The sequence below is a fragment of the Glycine soja genome, chromosome 1 (genome assembly GCF_004193775.1).
Source record: "Glycine soja cultivar W05 chromosome 1, ASM419377v2, whole genome shotgun sequence".
Taxonomy (NCBI): domain Eukaryota; kingdom Viridiplantae; phylum Streptophyta; class Magnoliopsida; order Fabales; family Fabaceae; genus Glycine; species Glycine soja.
The window spans coordinates 52,091,301-52,107,953 of record NC_041002.1 but is presented as its reverse complement, the minus strand read 5'-3'; the positions used below and the strand labels follow the sequence as shown (position 1 = coordinate 52,107,953).

The window sequence follows — 16,653 nt, the reverse complement described above, 5'->3', positions numbered from 1 at the left end:
CACAAATTTCTAGTCAATGAAAGTCGATTAACATTTTATCATTCTAAAAATTTCTTTCCGAAAGGTAATTTTAAGAATATGTATATGTCTTGGAAATTAATTTCTAAAATGCATAAAATACAAATGCACTCTAGTAATAAACTATATGCCCTATAGTAATAATATATTTAATACATTCTTTTTTTTTTTTTACACATCTACAAAGTCGGTAAAAATATTTATCTTTATTTTTTAGATAAAGTAAGTTTTGAATACATTTATTTTCTTAAAATTTTCTTTATAAATTAGGAGGAGAGTAGATAAAAAGATTTTATAAGAAATTTGTATATTGCTCTTATATTATATGCAACATGTGTTTAATTTATTACTCACTTCATTGTGAAATAAGTGTGATTTTGAATTGTTATTATATAAAAATTAAATTTAAGTGAGAATTTTTGTATAAATAATTTAATTATTATATAAAAATATGTCATTTTTTAAATTAATAATAATTTTTATATATAAAATTTGATCAGTACATAGTTTTTAGATAGATTTTTTTTCTTAACCCTTCTCTCTCGATGGCTCACATAACTTTTCTTACATCAGCCATTTCATAATTTGTTTTTGTTTTGTTCTCAAATATTATTTTTAAATATTTTATTATTATTATTATTATAAATTGAACATTGATTTAAAATATAAATTACACTACAATGATAGTTATTTCAAAATAAAGGACGTATTTCCAGGGACGGATGCAGAAACAAAGGAGAGGCTGGAAATGTTTTTTTTCTTTATAATTGTTTAAATGCATAACTTTTAATAAATAATAATTTTATTTTTTTTTACTAATTTTACACATAAAATTGAAACTGAATTTTATATTAAATGATAGATTTAAATATGTTTTTAATTGTTTAAATTCGGGTAATTGTTTTTTCCTTCAAAAACAAAATTATTTTTATGAATCTCTCAAAATTTTCAAAAAATTACTTTTAGTCTTGTTTTATTTATTGTATTTATGATTTCACAATTTTGTGATATTTTTAACCATCAAAATAAATATTTATAATTTATTTTTCTTAAAAATAATTTCTAGTAGTATTAAATGGCCAAAATATTGACTTGTATGGATTGGTGATTTTTTATAGATATTTTTGTGGTTTTAAAGAATAAAAATTAAAACAAAGATGTTGAATTGCAATGATTTTTTTTTTTTACATATTTTGATGGATTTAAACCGCCATAAATCATTTTTAAAGAAATTAAATTAGAAAATCTAATGGTGAAAAATCGACACAAATTATGATATCATTAGCAAAAAAAAAAAAAAAATAAAAGTAAATTTTAGAAAATTTGAGAAACTGATAAAAATAATTTTTTTAAGGACTTATAAAACAATTACTTAAATTTAAAGGATTAAAATATATTTAAGCCTAAATGATAATAACCTTAATTATTATCACAATAACAACAATTACACAACTAATTTTATACACTTTATACTATTTATCATTTTAACCATTATAATAAAACAACAAATACAACTAATTTTATACCATTTTACACCTTAACTATTATTACAATAACAACAATTACACAACTAATTTTATACACTTTATACTAATTATCATTTTAACCATTACCATCAAACAACAAACACAACACCTTAACTATTATTATAATAACAGCATATATAATTTTATACTAATTAACTTTTATATATATATATATATATATATATATAATTCAGGGGAGAGGGGCTGAGACCCTGTCTATATATATAATTAAAGATGATATATTAAATATGATAAATGTAATATTAATAATAGTATTAAAAATTTAAGATAATTATCTATATTCTATTAGTTATGATGGAAATGTACAACTACATTTTCATTTGAATTCAGTTAGATGAACTCTTTTTTTCCAATAGGTATAAGTTGATAGTTGAATAATCTCTCACGTAAGATGGAAATGTACAACTACAACATCTAGGAATAAACAGCTTCACATTATTATTCAACAAAAAACAAAAATCAACTTCACATGACTAAATCTTACTTCTTTTTTATTCCTCCAAAATTATAAAACTTCACATTTTTCTGACATTCAACTGCTTCTCTTCTCCTCTTCGATTCTCTCTGAGAGAAAGTTTGGTAGACTGAAAGATTTTATTCTAAAATTTTTTAAGTAAAAAATTATGATTTTGATGTTTATTATGTAATTAATAAAAAAATTGCCACAAATCCTAATTCTCCATGATCAAGTTTAATTTACTTTCCCACAAAAATATTCATAAAAAAGAACAAAAATCCAATTTTAACAGTAGATGAAAAAATTCAATTACATATTTTATATAAATATTTAATTTCTAACAAATATATTAAAACTAACCAAACATATTTTTAATGTTATCCAAAAATAAATTTTCCGATAATCATATTTCTCACTTATGAAAATTTTCTACCCTACTAAACTTCCCATGATTTCAACCCGACCTATCTTTTAAGGAACGTTGATAATTACAATATTACCTTAAAAAGATTCCAGTGTTCCTATTTTTGCCTTGTTTTCCTTAACCCTTTTTGCGTAGAATCTAAGTACCCCCTTCTCTTTCCTTTCTTCTTTCTTTTGGTTTCAATAGCTACTTGGTACCTGGGCATATCCATTACTTTACTCTATTCCCTTTATGATCGTTTTTTTCATGACTTATTTTATTCTGATTCTTCAGATTCCGTTGTCTCTGCAGATTCTTAATCTCTTTCTGGTCAGTTCCCACTTTATTCTTCTAACTCACCATTTTTTCTTTTTCTTTCTTCCTTTCGCTACTTCAATCGATATGTGTTGTGGGTTTGATGAAGGGTGTTTCATTTTTTTATATCTTTTTATTTTCCTGAAGCAATTTAACATGGTTGAATTATTTATCAAACAGTCTCATTGGGTATTGCGGAAGTGAAGAGTTTTGAGCTAACAGTTAGAAATCCGATGTTTTTGCTTAATTTGAGATTTGTCGATGCTAGTACGTGAAGGAGGCTTTAATCATATCTTATCGTTGAGATTTTACACGAATGAAATCTGCTTGTCATCTTTTGTGTTGTTATATTTTCTTCATTTAGATGCTTACACATATTGCAAGTTTTTCAGTTTCTGATAAGCCATATCAGTTGTGTAGGAATCTCTATCAGTCTAAAAACTTTTAATTTTCCTGCAATACCTCTCCACACACACATAAACTTATATTGGACATATCTAATGAGAGCGTGAGAGGTGAGGTGAGACGAATAAATCTCAGTCAATAGTCATACAATCATATACAGATGGTGAAGATTATTTTAATTAGTTTTAACTTTAATCATCCATTTCAATTATACAGTTGAGATTCACTCCTTCAGCCATACATGTACAATAAATATTGTTTTGATTATTTTTAATCTTAACGATCCAGATTGAGATTTGCTTTTCTCAGGCTTTTATCTTACAGTTGATACACTTCCTATATATGTATGTAATCCCAATCTCTTGTTGCATTCTTGTTTCTGTCATTGCTATTTTCCTTAGTGTCATAGCATATTTTTCCCCGGAAACGTATGTGTATTATATTGTAGTTTTTGATGCAGGTTAAAAGTTTCTAGAGGATGGTCATGCTGCAGTTGAATTTTGAAGTTTGGACTCAATGCATAGCCTTTGTTTTTTTAACAAGCTCTTATTAGTCTGCCATTTTTCCTTCTATGTAAATTATGGAATATATTTTCCTTACCTACTCCTGGGGCATATTTTCAGACAAAAGTTTGCCAACCTGAAGGTAAATAATTTTGCATGAAATGGGTTGGTTTACCAAGTTGCTTAAGGGCTCTGATTATAAAATTTTACGAGGGCAATACCATGGCAAATATGGAGAGGACAGAATTTGGGATAATCATCATAGTTCGATGGTAAACAAAGTTTTTCCTTTTCTAGTAAGAATTAAAAGCATTGTCACAAGTCATAACTATGTCATTGAGCTAGTCTTTTATCTGAATTTAGCTTTGAGATTAGCATGAAGCTAACAAGGTACTACTTCCTCTGAGACTTAAGCAGATAATCTGAATTTGTAATAGTTATAAACTGAATGCAGGATGATTTGACAGATATTGAGAAAGAAGACATTGACCGTGCAATTGCACTTTCTCTGTCAGAGGAGGATCATAAAGGGAAAAAAGTTGTTGGTAAGATTTATGCTTTTGTTGTACCTTGGTAGTTAAAGTTCATTTCCAGGTTAGTTTGGCTCACATTTAATACTGTTATGATTCTGGATACTGCATATGAGGTACCTAAACTCGAAGATCTTAATCTAACCAAAATGCTCGTTGATTTATTACAAGCTCTCACACACCTCTTCTATATTTCCTGTCTTTCTATGCCTATTTCAGTGTCTTCTTCATTCTTGTTTCAGTACTTTATGCTTTGTTGAACACCCCAAAAAAAATCATGCTTTGTTGATCAAAGGCTATGATGCTATCAGTTGAGTCTTTTATTTACATCTTAATCAGAGTGGAGCTAAGAAATAAATTTTTAAATTACTTCAATTAGCTTCTAGATTACTTTAAAATATAAATTTAATATATAAGAATTATGGGGATATTCTGATTCTGGTGTTTGACTTAAGTTGCAACTCAAAGTGTTTAAAGTATATTTATTATAGTTAATAGTCCATTGAAGAACTTTTAAAAAAAATATAAAAAAGAGTGCATTGGAGAAAATCTGAAGTTTCATTGGTTTATGTGTTCAGAAAGTGAATGTGTTAAGCAATTAATTATTTCCACACCAAACATAGCCAAAAGGTCTCATGTTTTTTTGTCTCATAATACCCTAGATTACGACTCTCAATCTGAAGATGAGGAACTTTGTAAAATTGATGATGAGGAAGATGAACATCTTGTTAAAGTTCATCTAGAAGAAGAAGAACGTCTTGCTAAAATTCAACAAGAAGAAGAAGAACGTCTTGCTAAAATTCAACAAGATGAACGTCTTGCTAAAATCCAACAAGAGGATGAACGTCTTGCTAAAGCTCAACTTGAGGAAGACGAGCAACTTGCTAGGGCAATTCAAGAAAGCTTGAAAATTGGTTCTCCTCCTCGATATGACAACGATTCTTCAATTCTATCTTTTCCTCACCTCTTTCCCCCCGGATACAGGTAATTGTGGGTATGATCACATCTTTTATCTATATAGCAAGTCCTTATACTGTTTATGGAAATTGTTGAAGTTCACTAGTTCTAAATGAAGGGACCAATAATGTAATGCTTGTGCCAAAAATAAAAAAACAATTTTTTTTCCAAACGGAATATGTTTTGAAACTTCAATTTAAGTATTGCTGATTTGAGTGATAGGCTATACAACTAACTGATATGGACTTCGTACTAGCTAATCAATCTTATTTTAAGGGATTCTAGTCTGAATCATTGAACTGGGATAAATACTGGATTGGGATTTTATGCATGACACCTTGGTGTGTGTTGGTTTTCCTTGGTGTTCTTAAGTACCTTTCAATTAGATGAAAATGTAAAAAAATAGTAGTCATTAAAATGAACATTTCATAATTTGATTATTTTAGTCTTATTTAAGGTGATCCCTGAGCACTTACTGTAGAATAGCTTGAAGTTATTTTATGATCACCTAATAAATAAATTTGAAATACTCTCCTCTGTTGCAATATTGTGGATCCATATAATTGACATCTTTGAAATTTATTTTTCAAGGTTTCATGAATCTTTATTAATTTTTTAAAAACAAAGATTTAACCTTTTTTCTGTAAAATCTGCCTGCAGAATCTGTGCTGGATGCAAGACTGAGATTGGCCAAGGAAGATTTTTAAGTTGCATGGGAGGTGTCTGGCATCCAGAATGCTTCTGCTGCCATGCATGTCATCTTCCAATCACTGATTATGAGGTTAGAGACTAGAGTCTTGTTTTCTTTTGCTGCTTGATTTGCAAAACTGAATTTAATTACAATAAGTTGAAACCTTCCTTTTGGTGAAAAAAAAAAAGTTGAAATTTATTCTTTTCTTAGCTTCATAAATGAAGGTCTTCAATTTATTTATCTTTTTTGGTCAATCTCAATATGATTATGCTTAATTCGTCCCTTTACAGTTTTCCATGTCTAGCAATCGCCCTTACCATAAAGCATGCTATAGGGAGAAGCATCACCCAAGATGTGATGTTTGTAAGAACTTTGTAAGTATCTTCACAGTTATTTTTCACTTACAGTTGTCTATTAGTCAATTCTGTGTGCTTGTTATCTTTCAAAGGTTTCTATCAATTTTGATGTGCTTTAGAAGCTCTACAAGATGCATTTAAAAGGAAGACTGTTGATATTGAGTTGTTTTTGCTTCTCAGACAGATCTAATTCAGAACTATACTTGAGAAAGTTCTGCTGAACTCAGCGGTTGTTTAATCTTTATAACAAATCATGTTTATAACATCATGTGATCCCTTCATGAAGCTGATATTAGTTTTTTTTTTAATATTTTGGACCAGTATGTTTGGGCCCAGCCCAATGTGGCTATACCTCTTAGGGTTTATACACACATAGACTCAAATCTTAATATTTTAAATGTAATTTTAGGATTTGTAATTACAGCAGCCCAGTAGGGTTGGCCACGGTAAACATATAATTAGGAAGGCTTTAATATTGGGAGGTAGCTTTTAGGTTTTTTTTTTCCTTCTGGAAATCTAGAGCGTTTGCTTGGTGGCAGTGGGGGTTTTCTTCTCTGTGGTATTTTTTTCCCCAATCGATAAAGCTTTCTCCTTACACGTATTCAATACAGCAATACGATTATTCTAAAACTATATAGGATACAATATGTGTAAGATTCATATCTTGATATGTATCAAAATTCATAAAACATTATTGTTAACTTGTTCGCAAGTTTACCAATTTGTTTTAAGTAGTAAAAGACTCGAAAGTCTGAGTGTCGAATCCATAGGGACTTTGGTTGTACTTAAAGTGATGTAAACCCAATTTTTAAGCAATTAGAAGTAGAAGAAATAAGAGATTGTAAGTGTGAAATTTGAAGAGAAAAAGAAAGAAATAACAAGAAAAATAAACAATGATTTAAATGCAGAAAGATGAATTCAAAATGTGATAATGTTAGGTTCTAACATGCCAAAACTACATCTAATGCAATATTAATGATTTTTTCTATCTAATGAAATTTTTGATTTCATCCACATCTACTAAGACACTCTATCTTTGGTTTCCCACATGAAAAACCTAACTTATTTATTCTTCTCTCCCAAATTTCTTTGCAAAGATAAAAATAATAAACTGCTTATAGATGCATGAATTGGGAAAAACAAATATCAATCTATTTCTAACAATGATTTTATTTAGATACTCTTCTCCAATTCTTTAGAAAATAATCATCTTTTCAATGCATTACCCCCTAAACATTATATAGATGATTGGGCCATAATAAACAGAGAAGCACAAAGAAGAGTAATAACAAGATTGCATTAAATAAATAATGAAAAAGAGTTACACTACAAGAGTTTGGCATGTCAGACTCTCAACAATGGGGGTTTAGTCTCTCATAGCAATGAGAGGTTTTATACTTCAGGGACTAATGCGGATGAAAGAAGGGGTTGGATGACTAAAAGAAAATAAGGGACGAATGACTAGAGAAGGAGTGTTTCTCCTATTAGAGGTGCTCAAGCTTTGGATTTCTTCACTAGAGAGATATAAGATTTGGTGTGTCTTTTCCTTCTGCTTCCTACTCCTTTTATAGGTCTAAGGTAGCTTATTTTTCATGTTGACTTCGCGCTAAACGCGCACTCCTGGACTTAGCGAGAATGGCGGTTTAATCACGTACTCAAGACAGTGTGCGCACTAAGCGCAGCCTTGGGCGTTCTCGTGGGCCTTCTTCGTGCTAAGCTGGTCGCTAAGCGAGCACGCACGTTGGGCCTGTCTCGTGCGCTAAACGAGCTGTTCATTTTTTTCAACTTTTCTTCAAGGTTTTTTCTTTTAGTTTTTGTATCAATTTCCCTCTAAAGTACTTGAAATCTTCTTCTTTTAACTTTTGCTAATAAAGAATTATAAAGATGTTAATTTCTTCATTATTTTATTAAATTAATAGTAAAAGGAAGAAATTGTAATTATTATTAGACAAAATTGACTATCAAATTAACTCAGATTTTGCAGTTATCAAATCTAATGAAGAACGTACTTCTTATAGATTACTAAAACAAAAAAGTTATAAATCATTGTCATAAAACATTACTTCCTATTATTTACAAATTACAAATAGGAATAGTATTGTCAATCACATTTCTTTCTTGAAATCATCTATAACGAGGACAATTTTCATTTTTGATTATGAAGGGACAATTCTTTTATGTTTATATATTATAAATGCTAATATGTTTCATGTAATTGTATTGGATTTTATAATTTTTTTAAAGACTCGGATACATAGTATTGGTATCGGATACGTGAAGAAAATTGAAATATTGGTGCTTCATAGAACAAACCTTAAGTTTGCCTTTTCAAAAAAGAAAAAAATGGCAGTAAGATACATTGTTCAGTAAACTAGAATTATTGGTTCTTTCCTTGTAGATCCCAACTAATTCATCTGGTCTCATTGAGTATAGAGCTCATCCTTTCTGGCTACAAAAATACTGCCCATCACATGAGCTTGATGGCACTCCTCGTTGTTGTAGCTGCGAAAGAATGGAGGTCAGTTATATTAGCTCCCAAATCTTTTCATCCTATTATTAACAATTAGAAGCTAACTGATGGATCCCTTCCCCTCCTCCCTCCATTCCCTGTACCGTTTTCTTGCCTTTTCAATCAGTGCAGTCTAGGGATACAAAATATCTTTTGCTTGATGATGGTCGAAAGCTATGTTTAGAGTGTCTAGACTCATCAATTATGGATACTCATGAATGCCAACCTCTTTACCTTGAAATACAAGAATTTTACGAAGGTTTAAATATGAAATTGGAGCAGCAAATTCCTATGCTCTTGGTTGAGAGACAAGCTCTGAATGAGGCTATGGAGGGAGAAAAGAATGTAAGTGTCAATGTGTTTAACTTTCCATTTCATTCATGGAATATTGTTATTTCTGTTCTTTCTAGTATCTTGACTTCGAAATGTTCTTTTATTTCTCACTATTGAATGTAGGGTCATCACCACTTACCTGAAACTAGAGGGCTATGCTTGTCAGAAGAGCAAACTGTCACCACCGTAGGGATTTCTCACTTGCAAATTGAATCTTCACATCTAATTCTGCTATATAGAAGATCTGTGCATCAAATAGTGATTTTATTACTTTTATATATTTCATGTAATAATAGATTTCAAGGAGGCCAAGGATTGGAGCAGGCTACCGAGCCATAGACATGATAACTGAACCTTATAGGTTGATCCGTCATTGTGAAGTGACAGCCATTCTTGTTTTGTATGGCCTTCCTAGGTATCCTTCTTATACAATCTACTTTCATAATCTACAGTGCTTGCATATGACATTCCCCATATATAATTCAATTTCTTTTATGTATATAGGTTGTTAACAGGATCAATCCTAGCTCATGAGATGATGCATGCATGGCTTAGGCTTAAAGGTATTCAGCCATTAACATGATGCAGAAAGTTTATATTTTTGTTTCATGGTGCCAAGTTGGACAAAATTTCTGGATTTTATACAGGTTATCCTAACCTCAGTCCAGAAGTTGAAGAAGGAATCTGCCAAGTCTTGGCTCATATGTGGTTGGAATCAGAGCTCTATTCTGGAACTGGGAATGACGGTGCATCATCCTCAGCATCATCTTCTTCTTCATCATCGCCTTCCTCTTCTGTTTCAACAAAGAAGGGTAAACGGTCCGACTTTGAGAAGAAACTTGGTGAATTTTTTAAACACCAGATTGAGTCAGATACCTCTTCAGCATATGGAGATGGATTCAGATTGGGTAACCAAGCAATGCTCAAGTATGGGCTTAAAAGGACCCTTGACCATATCCATATGACAGGAAGTTTTCCATATTGAGAATTGAAAATTTGAAAGAAGATATAATTTTCTGACTTATACATTGACCATTACCGCAGCTTGGTCAATAAACTATATAGTTCAAAGTTTCCAAGATCATATAGTTTAATTCTAGACAAAATAAGGAATAAAATTGCTCCTCTTTCGTTGTAGTTCCATAATTTCGTGTCAAATGTGGCACCGCATACTCTATATGTATAATTAAATACTACTCAGGAACTGAAGCAATGAAAGTATAGAATTAATGTTGTATCTCGTGTTTTGCTGATATTTGATTTCCTCATTTGGAAATTTTATTTGCTCTCAACCTTTATGGTTTATGCTTCTGAGGATGATTGATGAGGTAGTTGCCGTAACCATTATTTTTACTTGCAGATTAACGAGGTAAGTTACCTCTTGCAGATAAATGAGATCGTTTTCTTTCCCCCCATTATTATAATTTTTTTTAAAAAAAAGCAAAGTTGGTTTTAAGCTAAAACAACTTATTGTTCCAGTGTTGCATGCGAATTTGTGAAATCTTATATTTTTTTGGAAGGACATCGGGGTTACTGTTTTGAGTTGCGTCAAAGACCCACGTTGATTTACATTGTTTTAGAGGTGCAAATCCAATATAAAATAGAAATGTGATTCTATTGATCTAAATATACAATAAAATTGTGTATTGTGTTTTTGTTGTGTATATATATATATATATATGAGGGCGAGTCCTGGTGCAGCGGTAAAGTTGTGCCTTGGTGACTTGTTGGTCATGGGTTCGAATCCGGAAACAGCCTCTTTGCATATGCAAGGGTAAGGCTGCACGAAGTTTATATATATATATATATATATATATATATATATATATATTAAAATCTGATTTTGTTGTGTAATTTGATCAATGAAATTACGTTTTCATGAAAAAATAACCAAAAGTACAAAAAAAGTATGCGGTGGGAATAGCATAAAATGGAGCTGGGAATAACCGTCCCGCTTTTAGCTTGCTTTTGTTGTTTTTTATTATATCCATGTTACCAAAAAAGTATTTATGTTGATAGTACGTTCGTGTGTGTATATATTATTTTATAATGTAAAATTATAACAATAATATGAATAATATCAAGATAGTTAATATTAAAAAGAGTATTATTGTAAATTTTATATTCATGATAGAGTTTTATTCATCAAACATATACATGATAAAATTATTTTATAATTTAAGCATGTGTGTTGTATTATTCTCTGTGTTGTACCATAATATTTATCAAGCACACCCAACGTTACATAATTCAAGTACAAAGGTTTATGGAATACTCAGTTATTACTGTCATATTTAATGTTAACAAGAAGAGAGGAACACTTGGGTGGAGACATACCCAAATATCAAATGTGAGGTGTTAGACACAACTAATCAGAGAGTGACAAACATTAAAATTTTAAAATATAAAATAGAAAACAAAAACCCAAGTCTAATTCATAACTTCATAGTTACGTGGCGCCCGTTCCTAGCATTATCTTCTTTTATCTCCCCTCTGAATCGTGAGTGATGCTGCTGCAACTAGAGGAAAACACTAAAAATTTAAAGCATAAAACTATAAACACAACCTGAAAAACACATCAATTCTTACTTTCGATTTTTATTGTTATTTTTTCATTTAAATTCTTCCCCTCTTAAATTTTCTTCATCTCCATTTTGATTCTCACGTCGCAGAAACTCAACAAATTAGCTTGTACGCAAATTCGAAGATAAAAAAAAAGGGATTTATCTATTTAATGCTTTTGAGGCCATTAAAGATAGGATGCTTTCCATTGCTAGTTTTTATAAAATAAAATAAAAAGTTGCTGAACGAAAATTCAAATGTTGGAGCAATTTTTATTTTCTTTGGTAGTTTCAGAGTTCTTTCCATTGATTTTTATACTTATCCATTAATCGAAAATATTTTTGGGCCTTCAATCTACATAAGAGAACCAACAACATTTTGGAAAGGGGAATTGAAACAAGAGAGAAGGATTTGCCGATTAAAAAGAGAGAGAGAGAGGAAAAAAGAGGAAGGGGTGAGCAGTGAAAAAGAATGTGGATGGAGATGCAGTGCATGTGACTCCATGAGAAGGATCTGGGTTAAGCTTTATGTAGTGCCAAACAACTTCAAGAGGGAATTAAATCCTTTCATCAATACTTGTGTTCGGCAGAGAAAAAAATTGGTATAGATTGTTCATCGTCTAAGCTGATGGAAGAAGATGAAGAGGACCCGATAAGAATTGATTAATTGAATACTATTTATTATTTTATTTTATATTTTAAAATTTTAATGTGTTGTCACTCTTTGATTGGTTTTGTCTAACAACTCACATTTGGTTATGTGTCACCCCAAGAATTTCTCACAAGAAGAATGGATAAACCTTGTAAACTTTTTCATCCTAACAGGAAAAAAAATAGGTTTAATCACTTATATAAACTTTACATTTTAATTCTTATAAATAATTAGTCTTTATACGTACAATTTTTGATTTTTTAATGTCTGAGTTTATATGATAGGAAGTTAGGAACTAAAAGATACTAAAAATAAAAATAATATGTACATGGACTAAAAGGATTAAAAATGTTATGTCTAAGAATTAAAATAAATGTATTTCTAAGTATGTAAATTTTGTGTAATTATAGAGATTGAATAATTGAAAAAAAAAATCATGGAAATAGGTAGGCCCCTCTGCAAATTATGGTCATGGTCGAAACTCATCGGCATCGCATGGTATTAGATCATGACATGGGTTTCACAATCACACTAATGGACCATTGTCAAAGATCGTCAAAACATAATGTCTGTGAGACGTAAAAGAAACCCTACAATTATGGATATATTTTTTAAATAAAATAAAAAATTACTTTTTAAAATGATAACTAATGGTTTCGAATTTTACAAATTAAATTTGGTGTGTAATGAGAATAAATTCAAGTTATATATCACATAATAAAAAAATTTAAAATTATTATGTTTTTTATAATGATTAAGTGTTAATAAAAAAAATTAACTTGTAATAATTTTTATTGATATTATTTGTTTTAATATATATATATATATATATATATATATATATATTACAAAATATATTTCTCTAGTTATGTGATTTAACTATATATAATATTGAAAAATATATATCATTTCAATAAATTTGGTCGATTTGATCTTGTTTTATACATAATGAAGTCCATTTGGATTCAAACAAATACATTACCAAATTTCAGATAAGATATGCATAAGATAAACTCATGATCTTTATTCATGATTGAAAGTTCCAAATTATCTCAACATAAATAAATTTAATAATTTACAAACTTTAAATTTAAACTACCAGTAAAAAAATATACTTCAAATCTAAACCATAGAAAATTAGCAATAAATCATAATAGATAATTGGATTCTTTAAACATGTTATATTTTTAATTATGTATATGAAAAAGACTTTCTTAAAAGAAATAAAATTTATTTTAATATTACTCTTAAAAAATAATTAATGTTCGACTATCGATTCTTTAGTAAAAACACAAAAGATAAAAAAAAACCTTAATTTCACACTTATTGCTAACCTTTTTTAGGATTTAGCTTCCCTCAATTACACTATAACTCCTGGTCCTAACCAGTAAAATTCCTGTAAATTAAACAGGTACTGATCTAAACATGCAAATCAATTTAAATAACATATTCAAATCAAACAATAGAAATTAAATATTACGAGCGTACCTCCAGCCATTGCAAATCGAACGCGAAGTGGCACATACACGAACCTGAAGGCAGTTTTGTTCTTCCAGACCCTTACTCGCTCTTAATAAATGGTATATTTTTACTGAATAGAGAAGTGAGTTTGGTGATATAAAACTAAAAGCACTCCATCCTATTTATAAAGTCTGTCCATCACAGAGCTCAACCAACTTGTTATCAGAACGTGAGATAGAAGTTATCAGTACGTGAGATAAAGGATAAGTACGTGATTTGTTACTGAAAGTGGTTACAAATAAGTTACAAAGATATGGGTTAAATGTGAAAGGAAAATGAACCAGATTTAGAAATAACAAAATTTTCCAAAAATAAAAATAGAAGCACATGGAACATGGGGGAATGTGAGCTTCCAACATTCTCCCACTTGCTCCATTTAACTCAACATCAACCGTAACAAGAAACATAATATATGAGTCATGGGGATAGGTCCTCTGATGATGAGTAGTATCTTCCATGTACCACAATATATCAAGTATCTCAACACTAGCTCTCAACTTAATGAATAAACCATATGTTTATTCTATATCTAAACCAAATGATTTTTCTTGAAATAAATAAATATGTGCACAAAACCATATGAAAAAATATCTAACTGAATAAGAGTTTCATTGAAAAGAACAAATGTACATACAATGAAATTACATCATGGAACCAAGTCTCATTCGTACTACATGATCCTTAAAATTCTTTGGTGGCATGCCTTTAGTTAAAGGATTAGCAATCATCAACTCAGTGTTGACGTGTTCAATGACCACTTTCTTTTCTTTAACACGTTTTCTTATGGCTAAGTATTTGATGTCGATGTGCTTACTTCGACTTCCACTTTTATTGTTTTTAGCCATAAACACCGCAGCAAAGTTGTCACAATACAACTTTAATGGCCTAGAAATAGAGTCCACAACTCTAAGACCAGACATGAAACTCTTCAACCATACACCATGCGAGGTAGCCTCAAAACAGGAAACAAACTCAACCTCCATAGTGGAAGTAGCAGTTAAGGTTTGCTTGGCACTTCTCCAAGATACAACTCCACCGGCTAACATAAAAATATAACCAGATGTTGATCTTCGTGAATCAACGCAACCAACAAAGTTTGAGTCGGAGTAGCCAATCACTTCCAGACAATCAATTTGTCTGTACATGAGCATGTAATCCTTTGTTCCTTGAAGATATCTCATCACTTTCTTTGCATCTTTCCAGTGGTCAATACCTGGATTACTTTGATATCTTCCCAAGACTCGAACAACGAATGCAATATCAGGTCTAGTGTAAACCTGAACATACATAAGGCTTCCATCTACTGAAGCATATGGAATATTTTTCATGTGTTCCTGCTCAAAATCATTTTTGGGGCACTGACTCAAAGCGAGTTTGTCACCCTTCACAATGGGAGCTACACTTGGTGAACAATCTTTTATGTTAAATCTCTCTAAAACTTTGTTGATATAGATTTCTTAAGACAAGCCTAAAATGCCTCGAGATCTTTTTCTATGGATCTTTATGCCTATGACATAAGATGCCTTTCCCATATCCTTCATATCAAAGTTCTTTGAGAGAAATTGTTTCACCTCATATAGCATGCCCTTATCATTAGTCGCAAGCAGAATATCATCTACGTATAATATAAGGAAACAAATTTTACTCCCACTGACCTTCTGGTTGATCCATGACATTCTTTTCAAAGCTGAATGAAGAAATGACCTCATGAAATTTTAAATACCACTAGCAGGAGGCTTGTTTCAATCCATAGATGGACTTATTAAGCTTGCAGACTAAGTGCTCACCAACACTAGATAAGAATCCCTCAGGTTTTTTCATGTAAACCTCTTCTTCTAGATCACCATTCAGGAACGCCATTTTCACATCCATTTGATGCAACTCAAGATCAAAATGAGCTGCTAATGCCAAAATTACTCGAAGAGGGTCTTTCTTAGATACAGGGGAAAAGGTCTCTCTGTAATCGATTCCTTCTCTTTGAGTGAATCCTTTAGCAACAAGTTTTGCCTTATGTCTCTCAATGTTGTCTTCTGAGTCTTTCTTTGTTTTGAAGACCCATCTACATCCAATGGCTTTTACACCAACAGGCAACTCAACGAGATCCCAAACTTGGTTAGATGCCATAGAATTAATCTCATCCCTCATAGCATTATACCACAAGTTTGATTCCTTAGAACTCATGGCTGGTGAAAATGTCTCTGGATCATTTTCGGCTCCAATTTTGTAGTCTGATTCTTGTAGGTACACTACATAATCACTAGGAATTCCTGTCTTTTTTACTCTAATAGATCTTCTTAATGTTGCTTGGTCATCCTGCTGAGGAACTTGTTCAACCAATTCTTCACCAGTTTGTTCAATAACATTATGTTGTTCCTCACAAACAACTTGATCTACATGATCACTTTCAACAACTTGTGGAACTTCAATCACTGGTTGTCTAACACCTATTTTAACTTGAGGGGTGGGAATGACTATCAACCTATTACTTGTCCCAGAAGGTTCAGCTTCATAGTGATCCCTTTCAGAAGAAATGTTCTGAAATTGATCACTCCCACTGATCAAGTCATTTTCAAGAAACTTTGCATTCCTTGATTCCACAATCCTAGTGTTGTGGGATGGACAATAGAACTTATACCCTTTAGACCTTTCAGCATATCCAATGAAATACCCAGTAATAGTCCTAGGGTTTAGTTTCTTTTCTTATGGATTATAAATTGTTACTTCAGACGAGCATCCCCAAACGCGTATATGTCACAAACTTGGTTTCCAACCCTCGAATAACTCAAAAGGTGTCTTTGAGACAGCATTGGTTGGAACTCGATTTAATATATACGCAGCCATCTTAAGTGCATCAATCCACAAAAATTGAGGAAGCTTTACATTACTCCTTATGCT

At 30.9% G+C, this 16,653-nt stretch overlaps 1 protein-coding gene across 5 annotated transcripts; it reads left to right on the top strand.

The window, feature by feature from the left end:
• Positions 1-2,559: 2,559 nt before the first annotated feature.
• LOC114421123 (protein DA1-related 1-like) lies at positions 2,560-10,277 on the top strand. 5 transcript variants are annotated; one of them, XM_028386943.1, is made up of 13 exons: positions 2,560-2,755; positions 3,606-3,650; positions 3,769-3,920; positions 4,103-4,193; positions 4,841-5,162; positions 5,796-5,916; positions 6,117-6,200; positions 8,581-8,700; positions 8,824-9,036; positions 9,148-9,210; positions 9,321-9,439; positions 9,529-9,587; positions 9,672-10,277. In XM_028386943.1, exons 3-13 carry the CDS (start codon positions 3,810-3,812, stop codon positions 10,007-10,009), a joined length of 1,641 nt encoding a protein of 546 aa, XP_028242744.1. In that variant the 5' UTR covers positions 2,560-2,755; positions 3,606-3,650; positions 3,769-3,809; the 3' UTR covers positions 10,010-10,277. The 5 variants fall into 5 exon arrangements, with proteins under 5 accessions (XP_028242744.1, XP_028242752.1, XP_028242729.1 ...); XM_028386951.1 differs by lacking the exon at positions 3,606-3,650; XM_028386928.1 differs by having other exon boundaries at positions 3,606-3,920.
• Positions 10,278-16,653: the final 6,376 nt, after the last annotated feature.

Bases quoted from the DNA above. Each gene is read 5' to 3' on its own strand.
- LOC114421123 (XM_028386951.1), top strand. From the start codon at position 3,810: ATGGGTTGGTTTACCAAGTTGCTTAAGGGCTCTGATTATAAAATTTTA. The intron at 5,917-6,116 runs GTTAGAGACTAG...GTCCCTTTACAG, and splicing joins TTCCAATCACTGATTATGAG to TTTTCCATGTCTAGCAATCG. The intron at 8,701-8,823 runs GTCAGTTATATT...CAATCAGTGCAG, and splicing joins GTAGCTGCGAAAGAATGGAG to TCTAGGGATACAAAATATCT.